The 25,158-nt window shown below is 34.1% G+C and overlaps 1 protein-coding gene across 3 annotated transcripts in view; it reads left to right on the top strand.

The window, feature by feature from the left end:
* The first annotated feature begins 11,014 nt into the window (after positions 1-11,014).
* The window catches only part of LOC143252024 (vacuolar protein sorting-associated protein 54-like), a 116,686-nt gene continuing 102,542 nt past the window's right edge, over positions 11,015-25,158 (top strand). The window contains exons 1-3 of one of the 3 annotated variants that reach the window (XM_076503552.1): positions 11,128-11,266; positions 11,750-11,789; positions 17,228-17,461. In XM_076503552.1, the coding sequence (XP_076359667.1) occupies positions 11,756-11,789; positions 17,228-17,461 (268 nt within the window). In that variant the 5' untranslated portion in view covers positions 11,128-11,266; positions 11,750-11,755. Of the gene's footprint in view, positions 11,790-17,227; positions 17,462-25,158 lie in introns of all 3 variants that reach the window. The other 2 variants (XM_076503553.1, XM_076503554.1) reach the window with 2 other exon arrangements.

Here is a 25,158-nt window from a genome sequence, read left to right as displayed (position 1 = left end):
TAAACCAGATACATTATACCCATCATTATCAGTCACCGAGAAATCGTCAGCAGGACAACCATCTACAAGATACCCGCTGGGTCCAAAAAATGTAATATCGTGTCTATCGTTTATTTTTGGCTTAATTTCTTACCCTGAGCTCGACTCACAGCACAGTCGGAGCATAACTTAATAAAGAAGATATATATACATTGGTTATGTATTATGATTTACTTCGGATGATCCTCCAATTTTTTTATGTTACGTATTATGGTTTCATATATCCTGAACCTGAATTTAATTTTAATTTAGAGTTTAATTACATGACGAGATGTATCAAATTTATGATGTTTCACAACAAGATTGATACACACAGTTTAATACAAATATATTTCAATATACAAATAATAATAATACAATTTATAATAATGATTTAATAAAAGTTTTTATTGCGTTATCGCATTTGACTATCTAAGATATATTTACTTCACAATATACAGTAAAATTAGCAAAGCTAGATAATGCCCTTGATGTCTGTGGGACTGTCGGAGAAAAAAGGCCATAAAGTGTTTAGGCGAAAAACATACTATATGATTTAAAATAACCCTCGAAAGCCATCTATCAAAATCTCAACACACTACCCTATATTGCAGTAAAACCAACTTCTTTACATAAACGTATGTGAAGTCTAAAAATGGGTACTTTCTCTCGAATAGGGCTTACGAGCTTTGATGGAACACTTCCCATCATGCTTACATTTGGGAAACCTAAAGAAATTAACACAAAGACAGGAGGACATATTTACTCTAGTTATGAAAAATAACTTAAAAGAAACGTAAATGCAGATAACTTTTAATTACTTATGAACAAATAACACCCTACATGGGTAGCCCCCCAGTGGCTCAGCTGTATGTCTGCGGACTTACAACGCTAAAAACCGGGTTTCGATATCCGTGGTGGGCAAAGCATAAATAGCCCATACTTTGAGCTCAATTCAAAACAACAACAGTTTACATGAATCCTACATTCTAAGTCCTACCAACCTCACTAACTACACAAACTTTAGATTTAAAGAAACTTTTTTCACCAAACAATTACAACCATAGATAAATAGGGACATAGAATGGCGCCTATAGTACTAATTATTTTATCTTTTCATCTTAACTTTCGTTACTTCAATCTGTAATATAGATAGTACTTTTAATACTTACATATAGTAGTTTATTATTTCAGTAATAAAATGTACTAATTATTATGTCAAATGCACTCTGTAAAAATGGACGATATAAATTTGATTATAATTTATCATTTAAACCAGATGAAGATTTGTATTGTCAGTTGTGGTTTGTGTTTTAGAGCACACTCGCCTAAGAAAGCTGTAAAGCGAAACGTTCAGTGTACAGTAAAAGAAAAATAAGAAATTTGATGTTGCAAGGTCGTTTATTACTCGTATTAAAATATATTTTATAAAACATTATGCCAAAGGAAATCCTGAGATTAAAGAGAACCTACGAACGTATTGAAACTAGTTTCTTTAATATCAAAACTTTTGACAGCTTTTTCCATTTCCTGAGGTTTTTACCTGAATGAAGCTTTATATATAAATGCCAAGGTCAAAACCTTAGAAAAACCCTAAATAAAATCTGCCTAATAGGAGAAAGCTTCAGCTTGAATTCGGAAATTCAATAACAAAAATAAACCCAAGCTGTTCACCTTTTGTATCTTGTACACATGATTTTGTATCACTTACACTCGAAAACAGGGATGGGAAATCCCTCGGTTATTACACGAGTCACTGACAGAAAAGATAGCTATATTTTTTATCAGTGACTCGTGTAAAAAAAACAACAACAACAAATTATTTAAGACACAGCGGTATGTCTGAGGACTCACACCACTGGAAACCGAGTTTCAATACCCATGGTTGACAGAGTATAGATAACCCATTGTGTACCTTTGTGTTTAATTCTAAACAAACTTTCAGAAATTACACATGAACTTGTGGTTTTTCTGTGAATATTTTTAAAGAAAACACGTTTAATAGACAATTAAAGGATCTAGTCCCGTGTGTAGATAAAGTAAAAAAAAAAAAAAAGATATATTGTTTACTTGAGCGACTCTCTGCGTCCAAATTTAACTGAAAGAAAACTGAGATTTTAAAATAGGGGTTAGCGAACACCTGTTACCGTCCTATAGTACAGCACTCTAAATATAATTGAGATCGCGTGCAAATTTTAATCGCAGCTGTTACTTTTTGCAGTTTTAACAGACGACAAATTCATCTACTGTGTCATGATCAATTACATTATATTCTTCTTAGATTCGTGTTTTGGGACGTCTTAGAGAGTCACATAGAGAAAAGATGCTTCCATAATTTGTCACCCATTTTTCCTGACCAGCTAGCTGCAGAGAGAATATGTACTGTGAGTTTTAGTGAACCTGGGACAGAGATTAACTTTGAATTTCGAGGAAAGAAGTTCGTCCAGATCTGATGCTGCCAAGATTCACTTGTAGAAATATTATATTTGTCTCAACGCATTTACACCTACTAATCATTCGTTTCGTCTGCATTAGTCCTACTATTTAACTAATGATACATGTCCATTACATCGAGGCCCGGCATGGCAAGATAGGTTAAGGCGTTCGAATCGTAATCTGAGGGTCGCGGGTGCGAATCACCGTCGTACCAAACATGCTCGTCCTTTCAGCCGTGAGGGCGTTATAATGTGACGGTCAATCCCACTATTTGTTGGTAAAAGAGTAGCCCGAGAGTTAGGGGTGGGTAGTGATGACTAGCTGCCTTCCTTCTAGTTTTACACTGCTAAATTAGGGACGACTAGCGCAGATAGCCCTTGAGTAGCTTTGCGCGAAATTCAAAACAAACAAACCATTTCTTTGTAAACTTTCACATTACTGTAATAAATAAGGCATTTTATTTCTTTCTTTTTATAACTTCAACACTGTAACTCCTTTCCTTTTTCACTTCCAACAAGTTACTTCATCTTTTATGTTACATTTAAACCTGTAAGCCTCTTACTTTTTCTCTCCTTCCTTTTTGGTTTTACTGCCCGGCATAGCCAGGTGGGTTAAGGCGTGCACATCCCCGTGGCGCCAAACATGCTCGCCCCTTTTAGCCGTGGGGGCGGTATAATGTTACGATCAATCCCACTATTCGTTGGTAAAATAGTAGCCCAAGAGTTGGCGGTGGGTGGTGATGACTAGCTGCCTTCCTTTAGTCTTACACTGCTAACTTTGGGACGGCTAGCAGAGATAGCCTTTGAGTAGCTTTGCGCGAAATTCAGAACAAACAAATCTATTCTGAAGAAGACAGCTAGGGGCCTTTAAACATGTTTTACGTACCACAAGACTAACATAGTTCCAGAACGCTAAAATCAGGGTTCGATTCCCTCGGTGGGCTGAAGGCTAGAAGATAAGTACCTTTATTAATTTCGCCATTCGTTTTTAACATTTTGTTTTAAGTTTTCGTTGTTTAATATATAGTTTGTAATTAAGCACAAAGCTACACAATGGACTCTCTGTGCTTTGCCCACCACAGGCATCGAAACACAATTTCTAGCATTGTTAGTTCGTAGACATAATGATGTGTCATTGGGGATCCTTTAATTATAAAGTTTAATACTTAGTATAAGCGTTTTGTTGTTTGTTATCTGTTAATTCTGTTTTATTTCTAACAGCCTACTCATGAATCAATTAAATATATAATTTTTTTCGGAGATTCTTTTCTTTTTTTCTCACATTATACTTCATAAAACTTAAGAAAATATCATAGTAGGCTCAAACCATGTGCCCAATTCCAAATAACATTTCTTCTAGCCTTTTGTCAACAATCTTAGTCTTGTGGTACGTAAAACATGTTTAAAGGCCCCTAGCTGTCTTCTTTAGAATAGGTTTGTTTGTTCTGAATTTCGTGCAAAGCTACACGAAGACTATTTGTACTAACCATCCCTAATTTAGCAGTGTAAGACTAGAGGGAAGGCAGCGAGTCATCACACCCACCGCCAACTCTTGGGCTACTATTTTACCAACGAATAGTAGGATTGACTGTAACCTTATAACGCCTCCACGGCTGAAATGGCGAATATGTTTGGTGCGGCCGGGATTCGAATCCGCGACCCTCGGATTACGAGTCGAATGCCTTAACCCACCTTCTTAAGAATAGTAATTTGAGTCTTTCACGTTTATCATGATGTTTCAAGATTGTTTGCCATACATGTTCCTCTCCATGTGTGTATTTTTGCAAATAAAGTAATGATCACGGAATGTGGCTAATTTCATTTGCTTTAGCAGTATTGTTTTCAGTCATTTTTCTTTGCTGTCACATAATATTTTTTCTTGAGAAAGATTGTAGTAAAGTAGTACGACGATATTCTTCATTTGCGAGTCAAGTAATATATCAAGATACATCTTTATTACTTACTATTGGAATCACAGTGCACATGTGCATTAAGAAGGATAGTACTATAGAATACAGTGGTACTTCGGTTCTCGAACGACTTCCTTCTCGAACAATTTGGTTTTCGAACATATTGTTTGAGAAAAAAATGTCTCGGTTGTCGAACATAAACTCGGTTCCCGAACCAAGCTGTCGTTCGTGGACCGAACCCCCGAAATGACCTGAACGACCCTTCGACCATTTTCGACCGACGCCAAGTTTGCTCAAAACATTTTACCTGCATCTGTCACTCAGTCCACACACCCCTAAAATCTGCTGTGAACGTTCTTGTTTTCCTTTCTTTCTTTTTTTTTTTTCTAAATATCCTGATTAAATAAGCCACCATGGGGTCAAAGAAGGATAATGAAAGCAGCAAACCAAAACAAAAAGTTGTTAGAGCCACAAGAGAGGTGAAAAAAGATCTCTTAGCGAAGTATGAGAGTGGTGTTCGCGTGTCTGACCTTGTTACACAGTTTGGTATGGTGAAGTCTACAGTCTGCACCATACTGAAAAATAAAGAGGTCATCCAAGAAGCTGATGTTGCAAAAGGAGTGACAGTGCTTACAAAATAAAGATCACAAACAATGGAAGAGGTAGAAAAACTTTGTTGATTTGGGTAAACGAAAAATTGTTAGCTGGTGATAGCATTTCTGAGACCATCATTTGTGAGAAAGTAAAGCAGTTGCATGCTGACCTCCTGAAAAACACCCCTGGAACGAGTGTTGATACAAGTGATGCCTTTGAGGCTAGTAGGGGATGGTTTGAAAAATTTAGGAAGAGAAGTGGCATACATAGTATGGTGAGACATGGGGAGGGTGCCAGTTCTAATTACTTCTTAAAATGCAGGCAGAAACAAACCTCATGAGACAAGTTTTTAGTGAGAAATAGGTCCAGTGAGTCTCAAGCAGGTTGTAGCGGTGCAAAGAGACAGAAAAAAGAAAGAACCCCAGAAGGAGAGTTACCTGACGTTTTTATGGAAGGTGACTCTCCTTCCTTCTCTCCTCGTTCCTCACCACCTTTTACTTACGCCATCAGCTCTCCTCAGCACAGATAAAGTGCAGTTAATTTTTTATTTATTGTTTTTTTATTGTGTTTATGGTTGACTTTATGCATCTAAGTATTATTATACAGATATAAATAAGTGTGTGTGTTTTTCTTATAACAAAGCCACATCAGGTTATCTGCTCAGCCCACCGAGGGGAATTGAATCCCTGATTGTAGCGTTGTAAATCGGGAGACATACTGCTGTACTAACGGGGGGCCTGTATAAATGAGCAATATTTTTACTTAAATGCTTCATAATGCGTAATTTTTGGAGGTCTGTAACGGATTAATTTAATTTACATTATTTATTATGGGAAAAATTGATTCGGTTTTCGAACAGCCTTCTGGAACGGATTAAGTTCGAGAACCGAGGTACCATCGTATTACATGTATAATGTATGAAACGATCCAGCCATAATCTCACAAAGAATTTAGAGCCACGTGTTCAGTGAAGCACTGCCTCAAATTAAAGTCATTTTGTTCTCTTTGATGGTCTTTGTTGTAAATAAAGATTACTTTTAATTTTGTTCACATTTTCTTTAGTCTTTTTTCTTTCATCAAAGTAAAAATAAAAATGCTGTTTACTTTTAACATTTTAATAAGTTTTCAATTGAACCTAAAAATAGTTGAGGTTACTACAGATATGACTGGAAACCAGTAACTTTTGAAGTACTACAATTTCGCTTTATAAGTTTAATTAATTTTCAAATATGTTTTATTATTGAATATGAAAATAAATTGTGTAAAATTAATAACATTTAACGATCGCCAAAACTTTAACTTGTAATGCCTTCTAAGCCTAAAAATTTAAAATACATTCATTTACCTTTTATTTCACCATTATTGACATTGACAAAACTTATTACACTCATTACCTGGCATGGCCTAGCGCGTTAAGGCGTACGCTTCGTAATCTGAGGGTCGCGGTTTCGCGCCCGAGTCGTGCCAAACATACTCGCCCTCCCAGCCGTGGGGGCGTTATAATTTGACGGTCAATCCCACTATTCGTTGGTAAAAGAGTAGCCCAAGAGTTGGCGGTGGGTGGTGATGACTTCTCTCTAGTTTTACACTGCTAAATTAGGGACGGCTAGCACAGATAGCCATCGAGTAGCTTTGTGCGAAATTCCACAAACAAACAAACATTATTTCAGTATTGTCGTGATTGCCTTGTGTCTTGATATAAAAGACTATTTAGTGTAAATATTGATAATTAGTTTATTTTGTGAATGAATATTTTATTATTGTTTACTTTTTTATTATAAAAGAGTTAAAAGCAGATGATTATTTGAAGTTCTATTTGTAACTTACTGATGTTGAAAATATATTGCAAAAAGACTATTAAGTAATAAACATATAAACAGTATGAGATGACCTATAAAGAGCTGACGGACATAGCCAATTGCAGAAAAGAGTAAATTCACTGCTAAGGAAATGTTCGGCATGAAATTAACTTCGGTGGAAATGATAGGCTTAACGCTTAAGGTATTGGAGTAAGACTAACAGTAAAAAAGGGAATATGAAGAATTTAATTCCGTCAGAGCGTAATTCTGAAGTAATTAAACCTACCTAAGAACATTTTGACAAAAGGAAAAGATAATTTTTTTGAAGTACTAAAACAAAATTATTGCTGGAAGAGCTGTGCATGACTGAGGTAACTGCCGTTACAATTGTCAGAAAATTACACAAGGAATATTAGTACGATAGAAATAAAGAAATATAGTTTGATTTATCAACTGAAATTATAAAGCAATTGAAAAGACCTGGGTGGACTTGTGGCAAGAAAAAGAAAACTTATGTAATGTTTAGGATATGTTCTCTATAGTATAAAGAACGTGTTGTACACACACTTAAATATTTCGAATATATCTACACTCAGTGGCCACTTTATTAGGTACACCTGCTCTTTAACGCAAATAGCCAAACAGTAAATCGTGTGGCTGCAACTCAATATATAAAACGTGCAGACATGGTCAAGGGGCTCAGTTGTTGTTCGATCACACATTAGAATGGGAAAGATGCGTGATCTAAGAGAATTTGACCGTGGAATGATTGTTGGTGCCAGACGTGGTGGTTCCAGCATCTTATAAACTGCTGACTTCCTGGGATTTTCACGCACCATTGTCTCAGAGAATGGTGCGAAAAACAAAACAAAAAATAGAATTCAGTGAGCGGCAGTCTTGTGAGCGAAAATGTCTTGATAATGAGAGAGGTCAGCGGAAAATGGCCAGACTCGTTCAAGCTGACAAGAAGGCCACAAATACTTTAATAACCACTCCATTCAACAATGGTGTACAAAAGAGCATATCTAACACACAATGCATTAAACATTGAAGCAGATGGAATACAGTAGCATAAGATCACGCCGAGTTCCACTTCTGTCAGCTAAGAACGAAAAGATGAAGCTACAGTGGGCACAGAATTACTAAAACTGGACGATTGAAAGTTCTAAAAACGTCGCCTGGTCTGACAAATCTCGATTTCTGCTGCAACAGGCAGATGATAGGGTCAGAATTTGGCGTCAATTGCATGAATCCATGGATCCATCCTGCCTTGTGTCAACAGTACAAAATTATGGTGTTAGTGTAATGGTGTGAATAATGTTTCTTGGTGCACACGAGGCCCCTTAATACCAATTGAGCATCATTTGAATGCCACAGCGTACCTGAGCGTTTTGCTGATCACGTGCATCCATTTATGGTCACAATCTATCCAGTTTCCAATGGCTGCTTCCAGCAGGATAATGCGCCATGTTACAAAGCATATCAAGATGATTCCACAAACATGACAGTGACTTCAGTGTACTCCAATAACCTAGTAATTCTTCTCTAAACCCAATAATTTAAGGTATTTCCTAAGGTAAGAAGCCCAAGACTGAACATAATATTCTAAATGTAGCCTAACCAGTAACCTATGCAATAAAATTATACTTTTTTGGACCTCTATTCAATACTTTTGAAGATATAACCCAAAATGCTACACTAGCAACAGAACAATGTTTGCATGACTTTAGAGACTGATCTGCTATTACCTTACGATAATTTGTCGTGACACTATTAAGGTTATTTCCATTCAAATTATACTTGTAATTCAAACTATGATAAAAACTGAAGAAAAATGGAAGACTTTCGAAATGCCATTCTTACACTTTTGTTTCTACAACAGGCAGTTATCGTCCACTCATCTTAGTTTCATAATTATGACAACCCACATGCATTATCTTGCATTTGCCATTTATTTTCCCAACTCACTAAATGATATAAATCCTTTTGTAAAGCAGCTGTATCCTCTTCATAGGTAGCAATACCCAAAACTTTAATACCATCTGCAAATGTAAGTAGCTTTTTAATCATTCCTTTATGTATATTATTAATGTAAGTCAAAAAGAGCAAAGGTCCTACGATTGAGCTCAAAGGCATCCCGCTTGTGACATTAATTCAATTTGCCTGAACTCCATTTGTGACGAAACTCTGCTTTCTTTCATCAAGCTACTTTTCTATCCAATCAGCTAACTTATCTCCCACACCTCTAGAGACTGTTTTTTACGAACCTTTTATGTGGCGCCTTGTCAAATGCTTTCATAAAATCTAAATATACCAAATCTATACCCTTTCTCTCAACTACATAACTAACAATGTTTTCAAATAATATCAAAAGATTTGTAAAGCAATATTTCACCTTAATGAAATATCCCACTGGGACAGCGGTAAGTCTACAAATTTACAATGCTAAAATTAGGGGTTCGGTTCCCCTCGGTGGACACAACAGGTAGCCCGATGTGGCTTTGCTATAAAAACACACACACACATACACCCTTAATGAAACCATAATGATTATCCAAAAAATTCTAAACTTTCTTAAATGACTTTGAAAGTAATCTTTTATTAAACTTTCCACACAGCATATGTAAGATTAATGGGTCTATAATTACTAGGACAATTTTTATCACCTACCCAGAAAAGAGGAAATACATTAACCAACTTTCAATCCTCTGGTATCCACCCACTGTTCAAGAACTGAGAGAAAATAGTAGCAATTGGATCACGTATCCAATTCTTCACCTCCTTCAAAACTAATTGGGAAATATTATCTGGCCTAGGAATCTTATCTTTCAGATTTAATGCAGTCATCTTGTTCGATCTCGTTTTCATCTATTATCTGGTCAAGATGTAAAATACAGTTTAAATCTTTGTTAGTAAAAACAAAAAAAGCAATATTTAATAACCCAGCCATCTCTTAATCATTGGATACGATTATTACTTTATCATTTCTCAAGGGTCCTACAACCATACTAACATTTTGTTTACCCTTAATGTATCTAAAGAAATCCATACTGATAACGTTTACATTTTGAGTCAACTTTCCTCATACATTCTTTTTGATGCCCTAATTTTTCGTTTTACCAACTTTCTTGATCTTATGTAATCTTATAAATCTCCTGTCATACCAGTCAATTTAAATTTCTTAAGCTTGTGATGCTTTTTTTGGATTTTATTTCTTATATTCTTTGTGAGTCAACCTGGTTTTTACTTGCAGCTATTCTTTTCTTCCCATAAGAAATATGTTTAGCTTAAATATTTAAAAATTTTCCACATTTGATCAGTGTCTCCAAGTAATTCAGTTGCCATGTTCACTATTGCCTCATCCCTTTAAAATCTGCTTTATTGAAATTTATATCCAAAATATCATTATTTCTTGTTTCTATATGCAGCAAAATCTTGAACACCATTGATCACTTGCGCCCAGATGTTTGCCAGTTTCCATGTTCTCGATCATTTCTATATTTCAAGTTAACAATAAATCTAAAATAGCATCGTTCTAGTAGATTCCTTGACTAATTGCTAAAGAGAGCCATTTTGAACAGTTCCAACAACCTTTCTCCTTCATGGTCTGACTCTAGCATTTCCAAATCTATATGCTTGAAATTAAGATTACCCCTCATTAACCGATGAAATCAGACGAAATTATTGAAAAAAAAATCATCATCGCGTTTATCCATAGATGACTAGAGATTATCAAAGTAACTAAAAGGTCATTCTGTTTTTATTGCTGGCCAGGTGGTTAAGACACTCGACTCATAATCCGACGTTTGCGAGTTCGAATCCCCGTCACACCAAATATGCTCGCCCTTTCTCCGTGGGGATGTTATAATATGATCGGCAATCCTACTATTTGTTCTGTAAAAGAGTTGCCCAAAAGAGTTGGCGGTGGGTGGTGATGACTAGCTGTCTTCCCTTTAGTCTTACACTGATAAATTAGGGATGGCTAGCGTAGTTAGCTCTCGTGTAGCATTGCGCGAAATTCAAAACAAACCAATTCGAGCTCCCATTTTAAAATTAGTAGGAAATCTAATAAGGTTTTCCAGGGTTTTTTACTTTTAAATTTGTCTGATAATATTTAAGTCATGTTTTTATGTGTATGAACACTGTTTTATGGAAAAATTAATGATAACAGGAAATTTATTAATTATTAGTAATTAATATTTTTTGATAAATCATAATAATAGTATGTTGTGCTAGGTTGGTGGCGCGACTGATAAATCATTGATTGAGATTAAAAAAATTGTCCCGAGATTTTATTAATAATAATATTTGCTAAATTATTAGGCCTTTTAATAATGTGCTATTTAATATATTTAAATACAATTGTAATGACTATCCATTATAAACGGGATGAGTGTAATTCAGAATCAAAATTTTAAATACTTAAGTAAATATCGTAAAGACTGGGAAAGTTTAAACTTCTTAAACTTACAAGATTGTGGAATTCATAACACTTTTCGGGCATTTGATTGTGAGCGTTATTAGACTTTTAGCTCTAATAGTTTAACTGTTTTAGCACAATTTAGTACATTAATAGCATAATATTAATACTATTATTTACTACTTTCATGTACATGTACTACAGTATGCATGATAATTAACACTTGGCGATAGTACCGACACTAGCAACAGTTCGTATTACGTTGAATGTTTGTTGTGTAGGTCTTGGGACGTAAATTTTTACTTGCTGTCTACCACGATATTTGATGCTAAGGCTGAACTGTGTTTAACGTTAAACTTAATACTGTGACTTTTGGGTCTTTACATTTTCGTGCTTGACACAGGATGTTGAAAAGGTGTAACTGTAAAAATCACATTAAATGTCTAGATTCTAACGATAGTTTAAACTTTTGATGTGATTGTGTCTTAGTATCACTGCCACTACAGTTATGTACAGTAGTTAACTAGTTTGTTTCTTCATTGGTTCTCAAGAACAGGATTATTGTGTTTACAGAAAATTATGGGTGATAACTCTCTCAAAGGACCTCTGAAAGGTAAGCATGTTAGATTTTCATTGAAACAAGCATGCTTAAGTTTAGTGTTAATACTTGCAAGTATACTATGATTTATGTTTAACATCCACATTAGATATATTAGTAATACTGCAAATGAAAGGTTGGATTGAAAAACAAACAAATAAGGTGATGAAAAGCTACTTGGCCCATTAAACATCACCCCCAGTCACAAAACCTAGCTAACCAGAACATCACTCTTAAATGAATTGTAGCTTGGCTTCATATCTGTACACCCAAATTGATTAACAAACAACATATGTAAGGTCATCAAGCAAAATTTTCCACAGTCTTATAATTAACCAAATGTATTTGTTTAAGGAACATCCAAAACTTTCTTAATATTTAATTTTCCAGCCTTTTCATTTATCATTGGACATAACCATCTATAGGAACACTTTCAAACTCCTTTACACCTGAATCAACTCTCTTAAACTTATAATTCTTGAAAATTGAGCCCAAAGATACAAGACTATCCATGTAGCTTGAGCCTTTTAAATCATACTTTAATGGTATATGTCAACATGTCTTATTGTTATTCTTCCTGTTGTAAGGAGATTGTGTCTAATAAACATCAGTTGAAATTTATGAAAAAATTGTCCTAGATTTCCAGGATGTGAGTACAAGAAACATAATTATGACTTATTATGTTCATTTTTCTACTAATTTAAAATTTACTCAACGGTTTAGAAAATAAAGTTGGGAAATATTTTATGTTTAAGCACTTGCCTTCCTATCTGTAAAACTTTGAATAAAATAATGTACAGATGTTTCTGATTCATACGTTAGTTTTAGACTTGTGTTTATATGGTGATTAAATTTAACAAGTGTTGAGTGCTGATGTTTTTATGTGGAAATTTTTATATGTATAATTGTTTCTTGAATTAAAGCACAACTCCTGAAATAACATTTAGAGTTATGACTCTTAGTTTCTTACCTTGATGAAAGTTGCTTTTCATAGTTTGAACAATATTAAAAATTTGGGAAAGTGTGATGATCATGATTTAGCTTAAAATTGAAATGGGAAAATGGCCATTAACTTAGAGGTGAAATAGTAGTAAAATATCACACTTGAAAGCAATCACAACATGAAACCTCCATTGCACTATAAAGAGAAATAGGAACTGTGTTGAAAAAAAATCATCCTTGGTACACATTAGATATAATCATCATTTAAGTAAATTGTAATTTAGCAGTATAATTATTTTAATTTGACCAAGTATATGTGAAACTTCTAGCAATTTCATATAGATACTTCCAATTTCTAGTATTAATGTAAAAACATTTAAGGGTTTTGATATTCAGTCTCCCAGGTGTGCTGATTTGACACTTCTTTGAGGTGTTTTATTAACTTAAAAAAGTACTAGATGAAATTTTTAAAACTAAATATTCAGTTCAGTAAAAATTATATGGATTTAAAAAAACAACCTTTTATATGTGATATTTGTATGAACTTGTGGCTTTGGAGTGTCAGAAAGATTGGGATTGTTAATGTATGATTTAATAATATTAGTTGTACCAAGAATTTTTCTGCTCTGTAGACAGTTTATTATTTTATTTTTAATACAGGGTAGCAGTAAAACAGAATTATTAAATGTGTAATTTTAAAATAAAATTTTGCAAGTGTATATCAGTGGTTCTCGACCCTTTTAATCTACAGAACTCTTCTGGAGTCAGATTTGTGTTGCAGAACCCTTTCAAGTGTTAATTATAAAAAACATTACTGCCATACTATATTCACAATTTCAGACATTGTATAGATGTTTAATGCAGCTATATATCCACACACATACATGCAAAGTAGTAAAATTTTATTGAGCTGGTTACTCGGGTATACATATATAATGAGAAACAAGCTCTTTCAAATAATAAAAGTTTACATGGCTAGAACACCTCTTTGTACCTGGTGTTGCTCACTTATTTAAGACAGTGCAGTGACTTACTGTTGTGTTCTTATGAAAACCACTGTACTAATAAAGAAATATGATGCAGTCAGATTGCAATTATGTGACTTGTAAGCTTTAATGCATTAGAATATGTGGAACTCTTGCATTTTGAGGAACATCTAGATGTGTCAAAGACTGATTGTTTCACAGGACCCTGGTTGAGAAGCACTGGTCAATATGAACTACAATTTCTTTGAAACAATGCTTCATTTAACTAATGGCATATCCAAGATATGCATTTATATATTTTTTTTATTAATAAAATAATTATCAATATATAAATAGCTTGATTACTAATGTTTCTTACTTTTAATTTGAAGATATTTCAAAATAAGCTATTAATATGATTTGTATTTACTTTCATTTGGTATAAGTAATAAGATCAAATAATATCAAAGACAAAATAATGGTAAAAAATTTTCCACATTAGTGATGCTGCTGCTAAAGGGTTGCTACTCTTGTTTGAAAATGGGGTACTAAAATGTAAAAAATGAAAATTGAAATAAATTACCTTGTACGTTAAAGTCAGACTATACAGTAGGCATATATGCATATATTGTGTAACATCTTTGTACGATTGCCCATAGCAGTGAAAGGGAAATTTCTTAAGCCTAAATTTATGATTAAGTCACATAAACTAGAATTTTTAAACAGTCTTGTAGGTTATGTGCTAGTGTGGGAATATAATCTGAAGTGAATTATTTTTTTCTGCTGCAGTTGTGAAGAATGGTTGTTTTTGTATTTTTCTGTTTGTTATCAGAACTTGTTTTCTGAGTTTGGCCTACATGTGATTGTCAGAAGCCAGTAATGTTACATTAATTATTATAGGTGTGTGTCTATTATTCAGCAGTGCTTAATATCAAGGCTACAAGAATGTTGTTTTACATATGTCATATAAATATCAGATATAAATTGAGTCAAATACAAAATTAAGAATGATGTATTTACTAACTTGTATGGGAGGGAAAAAGGAGTTAATATTATTAACATTTTTAATGAGAAACATTCAATGCTTCTTATATGGATGGAATATATCCAGCTTCATTGCAATGAAATTAGATATAATATTTGCTAACTTTCTTTGTACAATGTTTTTTGCTATTTGATTTTGTTTTTTGTAGTTTTACCCTGGCACTACATTTTATCAAATAGTTCTCTGGAAATACCATGGAATTTTAAAATTATTTCCTCGTAAAATTGTGGAAAATTTTTCATTTGGAAATGTGGGAATGTTGTGTACATTGCCTCAGTAAAATATATTTGAACATTCATTGAATGTGTGTCATAGTCCACCTATTATATTCCAAAAAGAAAAAAACTTTGCAAGTACAAAAGTTTTAATACAAACTTTGTATTAATAGAAGAAAGGTGTATTGCAAGAACATTAATAAATATCAAGAGACAATAGTTCAGAAAGAATCATTACTGACAGAAAAAATGAAGTATCAAAAAGAATGGTTTGAAAACTAGTAGTAACACCAAAGGGTTTACTATACACATTCCTTGATACATTCAAGAGAATTATATCAAAAAGTGTGATGGAAACAACTCAATAATTTAAAAGTGATTAGCATGCAAAAGTTACAATGATATCTTCAATCAAATTATATTATGTAACTTCATATATTAATATAAGACTAACACTACTTGAAAACAAAAGTTTGAGTGAAAAACACTTCAAATTTACTGGGCATGCATGATTTTATGTACCAGTGGACTCTTTTTATCTATTCATTAACATAAGTAATTCTAAAAACAGAAACAATTGAACAGTTTAAATGTGATGATTAACACACACAGTTAGTTCAAGGACTGTTGATATGAATTGCTACAGTGGACAGAAAGTTGCTATACTAGTGTTGATCATATCATGCCAGAATAATCTGTTAGTTGAATACAGCCTGCTAATAAGTCTAATTACTAATTGATTAGCAAATTTCGCCAATCCCCTATATATGTATGATGGATTGTTAAATTATCTTGTTTGATCATACAAGAGTAGCCCAAGAGTTAAAAATGGGTGAAGTTAAACAGCTCCCTTTCCTATAATCTGTGTTATCTAAAACTTTGTGGGTGTAGAGTCACAGGGCATATAAATTCAGATTGATATCACTTTGGAAAATATATTTCTTTTGTAAAATCTACAAAAACAAATAAAAAAATTTGTATTTTCTTACATTTTATGCAATAAAAATAACCATTACTTGTAAAGTACCATATTCTAACATCTGTTTAAATTATTATTTTTCCTTACTAGTGCAACACAAGATAAAGGAATGTTATTGACTGAAAGATGTGTAAATATAACTATGACAAATAACTTTGTAACCATGATTTGAGAAACCTCACTGGCTAAACTAAGTAAATAGCTTGCATTAGAAATGCTAGTTGTAGTTTTCCTTTCACATTGTTTAGCTAATGTAATAATATTTTTATAATTTTATAAGTCATTATGCTTTTATATCCCAAGTAACTTCATTTATAGAAAGTTTAATGAAACAGTATTATCATTTTTCAGAACTTACTGTCCAACATTTGGAAGAATTCATATAGATGTGCAAAATCTGAAACAAATTAAAAAGATAATAAAGGAAATATTTTCCTTTTATCACATACAGAAAAAGAAGGTTGATAAGATAGAAGAATCTTTTTGAATATATTAGTATTTGCAAAAGAAAAAACTAGAAAGAGATTTATTGGATTTTTTTTACTTCTTTGTGACCCTTTTGGTACCTCTCCTAACCACCTAAAAGTCATAACTCTCTATTTGAGGAAAAGCTGTTCTGAAAGATAATTTTTTCAATAGGCTTTATTAATTTTGTACTTTAAGATCAATCTCTTTATAAATATTTTATTTGTTAACATGTAATTTAAGAGTATCAGCTATTAGTACTTATCAAGTTACATTAAAATCTTGTTTGATATCTATTTGTAAATACAATATTTACAAGACCAAGTTTAATATCAGAATCAAGAATAGTGCATGAATTTCATTTACAGTTAATAAAGTTATAAAAAATATAAATGGTCACCTTTTGTATATTTGGCTAATTTATAAGTTTGCACAAATGGGTAAGAAACAAATTTAATGAAGGTCTGCAAAATCAATACTCGTAGATCAGTATAATGATTCATATATTTAAAATGTTTTAAGTTTGACAGACTCCACCCTGTACAATCAGGAACATTGATTTTTTTTTAATACTTGCTAATTTTATATACTTTTCTATATTTTGGTAAATTTGTTTTGATTTGTTTTGTACAGACTATCCTTATCTACGTGAAGTATATTTATTTGGGAATCAATGTTTTAAGGGTACAAAGTGGTTAAAAGCTGCTATGGTCTTTCAGCCATAAATATATGTATTGATATTTTGTTATGGTAGTATATGTGTGTGTGTATATATATATATAAAAGTGTAGTGCATGCTATTATTATCTGAAACTACTGCAATTTACTGTTTGCTTTCCAAGAATCATTCAAGGAAGCAGATTTACAGACAGCCTGCTTTATTTGCCCTCACATGCCAGCTTTCACCAATTCAAGGGACTTCTGTCATCATCTTCAAAACTGTCATTGCATAAAGAACGGGGAATCGTTTATCTGCCAGTATGGTAAAAGTGGAGTTTGTGCTTTTCTACCAGCTGAAGGAGTTTGTAGCCAGGATTACATCGAGCATGTCATCAAACATCATTTGATTCAAAAGGGTTAGTGAATGGAAAATATTATTTATTTTGGAATTTATTATCTTCAATAAAGCATGAAATGTAGTGAAAGAAATATATATATATATATAAGCCAGGTGTGAGAAGATGTCACTCAACTTTTTCATCATTTACTGGCAAACTAAAGTAGGCAAACAATTAACCAATTTTGATATATATCTAAAGTGTAGATTCTGGTTAGTTATCTTTATCGTTAAAACTCTTCCCTAGTTAGGTTATTTGAATTTAATCACATATTTTAAAAGACACGTGGTATAAACACTACATACTGTTAGCAAAACATTAAGATTCAAAAATCAATTTAAGACAAAAAATATTAAACCTTATAATCCAAGCTTCTTCAAGATTCCTTCTATATTAGGGGCAAGCTGGAAATGCATACATAACCAGTGGCTACAGTTATTACTGAATTAATATATTTGTAATTGTTCATAATGTACTTGGAATACTATTTAATTTTTTACATCTATTTTCAATGGATTTTTTTTCTTTATAAGCATTCTCCCAAATTATGTTGGATAAAAATTTGTTGATTATTTTGTCACATTATGGCCAAATTTTCTGTAATTTTTATATTATCTGATCAATTGAGGACTTAAACCTATTTATATTATGACCTATTTTTACCACATTATTGTAAAATCTTTTAAATGAAATAGTGACAGCAGACTGTTAATGGAGTTACTCGTAAGCCTTAACTTCTGAAAAGGTTCAGTAATTGAAACTGAGGTTTCTGATATGGTGTATTACTTCCACTCACATAACCCCAACTTCATCTTATCCTGTTGACTCTCCTATTGTACTTGTCTACTACCCACCTCCTTTCTGAGGTAATCCACAGAGATTTTGAGGTTTTTTTTAAGAGATTGCCTCTCCCCAGTTACTTCCATGTTGGTGTTTTTGTCTTCTTCATCTTTAGCCTGACACATATAGTTTCTCAGTTCTTGGAATCTCCTGGGGAGGAGTGCAACTTTGGTCCAAGTTTATTTACTCCCTCCTTATCTCTGAGACTTTCATATGGCCTCTTTTCTTCATCAGAATTTTTTTTTGTAATACTCCTGAAACTTTGCAATTTCCTTTGGAATTGATGTGACATCATAGTACCTTTCCATCTTTGCTGAGTAAATAATTTGTTGCTTTTTGAGCCTAGACATGCCTGTATTACTGTTTCCCACCCAGCTCCTTCTCAACTGTGTTCCTCATCTCATCATTTTATTTAATGCAAATGGACATGCCACCCACAGTACTGGTGATTACCTATTAGGGTTTCTCTTGTCCAATTTTGTTTCTGTTTGACAACCTTTCACCACAAATTTGTGGGTAATTTTGGTTTTATTTGAGGGACTTGTCATCCACTTTCTTTTCCATTATCTGAGATACCCATTTCCTTTTCATTGTCATGTTACCCAACCACCAGTCAGTATCTGTCTGAGGCACAATATGTTCTCTTCCAGCATGCCATCCAACCTGTCAATTATTCTTTTCCAGGAGTTTTTCCTGGGTGTTTGAAAACTGGAGACTTATGGCATGTGATCTATTTGACCCACCTCAATGTATGGTTTTACCCTGATTTATTGTGGAGTCTTTTCTCCTCCTCAGGTGGGCTTTTTCTCTAGGTTTACTTGCCTTCATATTCCAATATCTCATCACTCTAGACAGTACCTTTGGTTTGTTCATCATAGGGTAGATTACCAATTTTGCACACTGTCATTGGGACTTGCTTTTGTCCTGTATATTTTGTGTCAGGCAGTCAAGGCATTAAGCTGACATTTACATGCTTCCATCATTACGTAAATGACTGGGTTTTGTTAGCTCCTTTCAATCAGGAGTTTTTCCATCACATTCATTGGCTGCTCCTGGTGGCAGCTCATATAGCTTGGTTGATCAAATTGGAAAAATAATTCCTTATACCTACTCAATATCTCGTTCATTTGTATATTTTGTTCAACACTCATTTCTGGCAGGCCTAACATTCTCCTCTTTGACTTTGTTCAATGGAGCTTTCAGTTCTCCATGCCCTTACTGTTCCCTCTTTTACACTTTGTAAAATGCACAGCAGGGTCAGGTGGTTAAGGTGCTCGACTTGTAATCTGAGGGTTGCAGGTTCAAATCCCCATCACACCAAACATGCTTGCCCTTTCATCCAAGGGGTGTTTTAATGTGACAGTCAATCCCACTATTTGTTGGTAAAAAGAGTAACCCAAGAATTGGCAGTGGGTGGTGATGACTAGTTGCATTCCCTCTAGTCTTGCACTGCCAAATTCGGGATAGCTAGCGCAGATAGCCCTCATGTAGCTTTGCACAAAATTCAAAAACAAACAAACACTTTGTAATGTTCTATAGCTTTTGGGGATGTAGTCTTCCATGAAAGCCCTTATCCCCTTGGGTCAGACACATATGTGGTCCCTTCAGTGGGCTCTGCATTACCAACGGAATTTTGTATAGGAACCATTTGAGGCTTCGATTTCACTTCCTCCTTGTCTTGTAGATAATCCGTATTGGTGGTTTGACAAAACTTACACTTTGGTGGGTGTTTCACTCCTTCCATTCATTAGGATTTACATATTACAGATGCTTCCCTTCAGGGTTGGAGGGCATGAGTTGATTAGCAGGGAGCTTCTTGTCAGTAGTCTCTGACTGAAAGATCTTACTATATAACCTATTATAACTTCTGGCTGTATGTTGTGCTTTGGATCATTTTCTTCATCTTCTCAGGAATTATCTGATTATGATCCATTCTGACAATTCTATAGTCCTGGCTTACCTTAATCAACAAGGCAAGATCCATTCTCCTTCCCTTTGTGGTCAGACCTTGGATTTTTTTTTTGGTCCCATGTACTTGGTATTTTTGTCATTGTGTGTCATGTTCCAGGTGAATTCAATCTTTTTGTGGATCATTTTTTCCCCTTCAGAAAAAAATGTATCAAACAGAGTAGTCTCTCAATCCTTTTGTTTTCCACTAGCTGTTTTCAGTGTGGTTCTCCTTACTTAAATGCATCTGCCACATCTCTCAGTACTAACTTACCTTTGATTTGGTCCATAGTTCCTCATACTCTTGCTCTGGTTGTCAATGCTTTCAGTCAAGTTTGGACCAACAATACCTTTATGTGCATCTTCCCATCCTTCTTCTTCTTGATTATCCATGCTGCACTGTGTTAAGTCCTTCTGAATGTTTTTTACTGGTTGACACAACTGTGGTTCCCATGATTGCTTCAGTTCCAATATGCCCCACCACTATCTCTTCCTCATTTCATCCCTTACATGCCAGTCTTGGTCAACTGGCATTTTGTCCAGTCCTTTCTATCATACATCTTCACATCTGTTTTTTATCCAATTCCTGGCAAGCAGATTCAGTTTGTTCTGAAGGGTAACTTCTATTTTTAGATTCTTCCATTTGCCCCTTTCTTGAAGGATGTTTGTCATGTAAGTGGAATGTTTTCCACCATTGGTTTTGGGTAGGGGGTTTTCACCCACTTGACCCATGGTTCCTCATATTATGGACTTTTTCACTTGATCAGGGATCTTCTGCGTCCTTAGTTGAGTGTTATTGGACTGCCTTATCTCACACTTTTTCCTTTTCCCATTACCATGAAGTTTTTACCTTTCCCAACCTTTGTGTTTTTTCTGGATTAGTTGTCCATCTTGGCATGATGTCCTTTTGGATTGAGATGTTAATGTGGTTCATCACCGCCTCTGTTTGAACTGCTGTCCTTGTGCTTGATTTTTCCTTAAGACCAATTTCCTTCTCTTCACATCATAGGTCACATTTATTTGCCATTGACATTTAATGTGTTCTGTATTATTCCATTTATGTTCTCTTTTATATCCAGATTAATATTTCTTTCCCAAAACTTCAGCTGTTCGGAAAAGTAATTCCTCCTTTTTTACAGATTTTCCTTCTCTCTATTTCTCACCTTTGTTCTTAGTTGGATTTGGATAGGCTACTGTGCCCTGCTCGTGCTTTTCAGTAAGTTGCTCATAAGGTTTCTTTTCATGGTGCTTGTTTCTACCTGTTCATTTCTTGGCAAACATCCTTTGTTCTTGACCTTTCATCTTCCACTCTGTCCAATTGGATTTGGCTTTTAAATATCTTGGCTTATTTTTCCTTATTGTCTTCTTCCCATACTTCCTTCCAGGTGTCTGCTCATGAGATCAGGTACTTTATCCCCTGACATCTCATCTCCATTGTCTCTAAGAGGAAGTTCTTCATCCAGGCATGTGGACTACTCCACATATATTCACATCTCTCTCAGATCACTGTGTTTTCATCTTTGTGTTTTTGTCTTTTGCTTGTAGCCATCCTTCAGACTTCAGTGAAACTAAGATGGGGTAAGTTATCTTTTAATATTTATATTCCTTCTTTTTCAGGAGCCTTTCCCTTTTTCTTTTTTAACACCATCTTTGTCCTGTATTGTGGCGAGTGATGTCTGGCCAGGTATACCTAAAAATAGTCAAATCTGCATTCTAAAACCATGATAACTTAATTATAATTTCTATGGCCACTAAACACACTAAAGAGATGGGATGTTCTGCCAGATTGCATGTAGGTTTATTCTCACAATAAATTTGCTTCATTAATATGCCCATCCTGGACTGTACTCACCCATGGACTTCATGGGTAAAGCAGAAGATAGCTGTCTGACCCTTCCATGCCTTAGATTAACTAAATCAGGTGTATTATGCTTTTCAAAATAAGGTTTTGGTGGTTACTTGTTGCACTGTCTCAGTTGTTCTTCTAAACACTTCACAGCAATATCCATCTTTTTCTTCCAGTAGAGTATGGGAGTTCTTACAACTTTCTAGTTCCAAGATGCTGAAGTAGTGGATCATAGAGGCATCCTCCTGAATGTAATAATGATAAAATATACATATAATGAAAAAACCATTCATTTGAAAGTAGGGTATTGGTGCTCAGCTGGTGTAGATGATGTGTTTTCCACTATGTATAACTGTAGTGAACTGTCAAAATTGCAGTTCATCCCTTTGATTGGGATTTTCATCTTACCTCCTGTATGGATGTGGATTCCAATTGGCTGGATTTTGAATTAAGAGCTGAAATAATTAACATAAATCCTGATACAGTACTACAAGTGTCTCTGTTTCATCACTCAGTTATACTTTTGTTCCTTCATCCATGTTGTGGGTCACAATGAAGGTACTTACAAATTAATATGATTCTTCTTCTTTCTCTGTATCTTGATGATTTTATTGCACAAAGGTTGTTATTATGCTAGGGGCAGCTCCTTTCAGTTTGGGGTTGAGTGAGATGGTTTACATTACAAGGACATTTTTACAATACCAGAAGTTGGGTTCCTGGATTGGTAGATCAATTTCTCACATTACTGTTGTATGTCCTGTTCATAGATTGGGCAGATACAAGATTCCATATGGTCTGATGAACTTGAGGTGAAGCCCATGTGATCCACTTTCTTTCACCCACTAGACGACTGGGCTTTGGATTTTAGTTGATTTGCTGCCAATACAGTCCTCTTTGCTATCCCACATGGATGTCAGTTCCCAGTGGTCTAGAATTTGGATTGTAGTTGACTTGCTGGCAGTGTATGATTCTCTTTCCTACCCTGACATGTATGTTAGTTCCCATTGACTGAGTTTTGGATTGTGATTGATTTACTGATGGTATGATCCTCATTTTTCCTGTGTATAGATATAAGTTCTCAGTGGCATGGGTTTTGGATATGGTTGACTTGCCATGTATTGTCTGTAGAACCTTAGCCACTTTATACCTGGAAGAACATCCTTTAACTCTCACCTACAATGATGTACTCCAAGAGATTTAGATTCCAATATTATATGACTCAAATCTCTATTCAACCATTGTTCTCTTCCTTTTGGATGTGCTCCTTCCATTTTCTGGGCAAAGAGTACACCTGGTACAGAAGTTGTGCAGTTTTCTACACATATGATCCTTTACTGTAGGTATCCTTTGGATGCTTTTGAAGGATGTATTTTTCTTTCCATTGCACCAGTTTCTCCACCTATTTAATGTGGAATTCTAACTATTTATATGAGGGGGAAGTAATGTACCATATTGCAAGCTATAATTTTCTTATGCTGAAAATATATTTCTGACAGCTACTTGCCTCTCACACTTGTCACCCTTCCTTTCCACTGAAAACTGGTGATTTCATTTTTTGCCAAACCTTTGTGTAATAGTTTGGTAGAATTAAATAGAGAGAGCCACATGCATTAGGAAAGTGTGTTGCACTCTTATTGGTATAGGGTTTATGCATGATAATTTACATGCAAGATGCATTCAAATCAGATATGTGGGTGCTTAAGGCTTGTGACGTGCAGAGCATTTTTTACATAGAAAGGGCAGCACTGAAGGATAATGGCTATTTGTGTGAGACAAATACTTACCAAAAATGTATTTTCAGTGTAGGAAAATTATAGCTTTAAAGACTTCAAGAAATACAGATGACTTCAAGTGTTTAAAATTGTGAAGAGTGTGCATAACTTGCCCATGTGTATGCTGTATGAGTAGTCCATAGGAAATGTTTGAATGAATAGGTTGAACATTAAAAATTGAATATTAGGGTTAGTAAATTGAAACTTCAAAAATTTTGATTCAATTAAATTTATGGGGGAGATTTAATGATGGTGTTAGAGTGTGTTGTAATTTTAAAATGTTTTCAGTGTTGGCTAAATAGACCTACATTTTAGTGTTGGATCTGGTAAAGATAAGAATAACCTTCATAGGATGGTTTTTGTGTAATTAATATCTTTAGAGGATGCACAAATGATTATTGTAAAGATTACTATTGTTATTTTTAATAGAAACCATAAACTATTGTCTTAAGTTAGCACCATTATCAGAACATTTTGTTCAACTCACCTTTGATCACAATGAAGATTGACCATGTTTGTTAAAATGAGTTTTTGGTTAAAATATTCCAATATGTTTTTAGAAAGATACAAGTGAAAAGTATTGCTTTCAATCAGACTGTTTCCTCATGTAACTGTCTTTAGTGTATTTTATGTTTTCTTTATAAAGTGATGTCTTTTGCATTTGAGTTTAACAAAAATTATTTAATGAGCTTTCACATGTACAATGTAGACTTGGCTTCGCTATGTCTTTAGCTCCAGCTTTGTCAGTACCGTCATGACAGATCATAGAAACTGTATCTGATGAATTAGATTGTGAACCATTTGGGTGTTTCTTGTGATTATCAAAACATTACATTGAAATTTGTATTATAGTAGCAGTAGCCACTTTTATTAAAATTCATGGAAGTATGCAATTGACAACATGAATTGATATTTCACAGAACATTCAACTTGAAATGTTTAACCTTTCCTTTACTTAGTGGGAGTTTTTAAGCACTTCTGTTCTACAACATAACTTTTGTAAGTGTTACAAATAAAGAAATGTCTGATGGAAAGTAACTGCAATGTCCATCCACATCTGATTTAAACAAAATCATTATTTCCAGATCTGCATAATCTTAAAATTTTGCATTGAACATAATTATATAAACTTACAAGATATAATTTAACAAATTCTAGCAACACTACATTCGTATGTTGATAATCATTAGTTTAAACTTATGGATGAATGAACTACTCAGCACTAAGCTGAAAAGTTGTTGAACATGTACCAAGCCTTGGATCCTCTGCACATAACATTTATTGTACTCATTTATGATGCACTCATTATT

Source organism: Tachypleus tridentatus, chromosome 6, assembly GCF_004210375.1.
Source record: "Tachypleus tridentatus isolate NWPU-2018 chromosome 6, ASM421037v1, whole genome shotgun sequence".
Lineage (NCBI taxonomy): Eukaryota > Metazoa > Arthropoda > Merostomata > Xiphosura > Limulidae > Tachypleus > Tachypleus tridentatus.
This window is presented reverse-complemented; position numbering and strand designations above follow the sequence as displayed.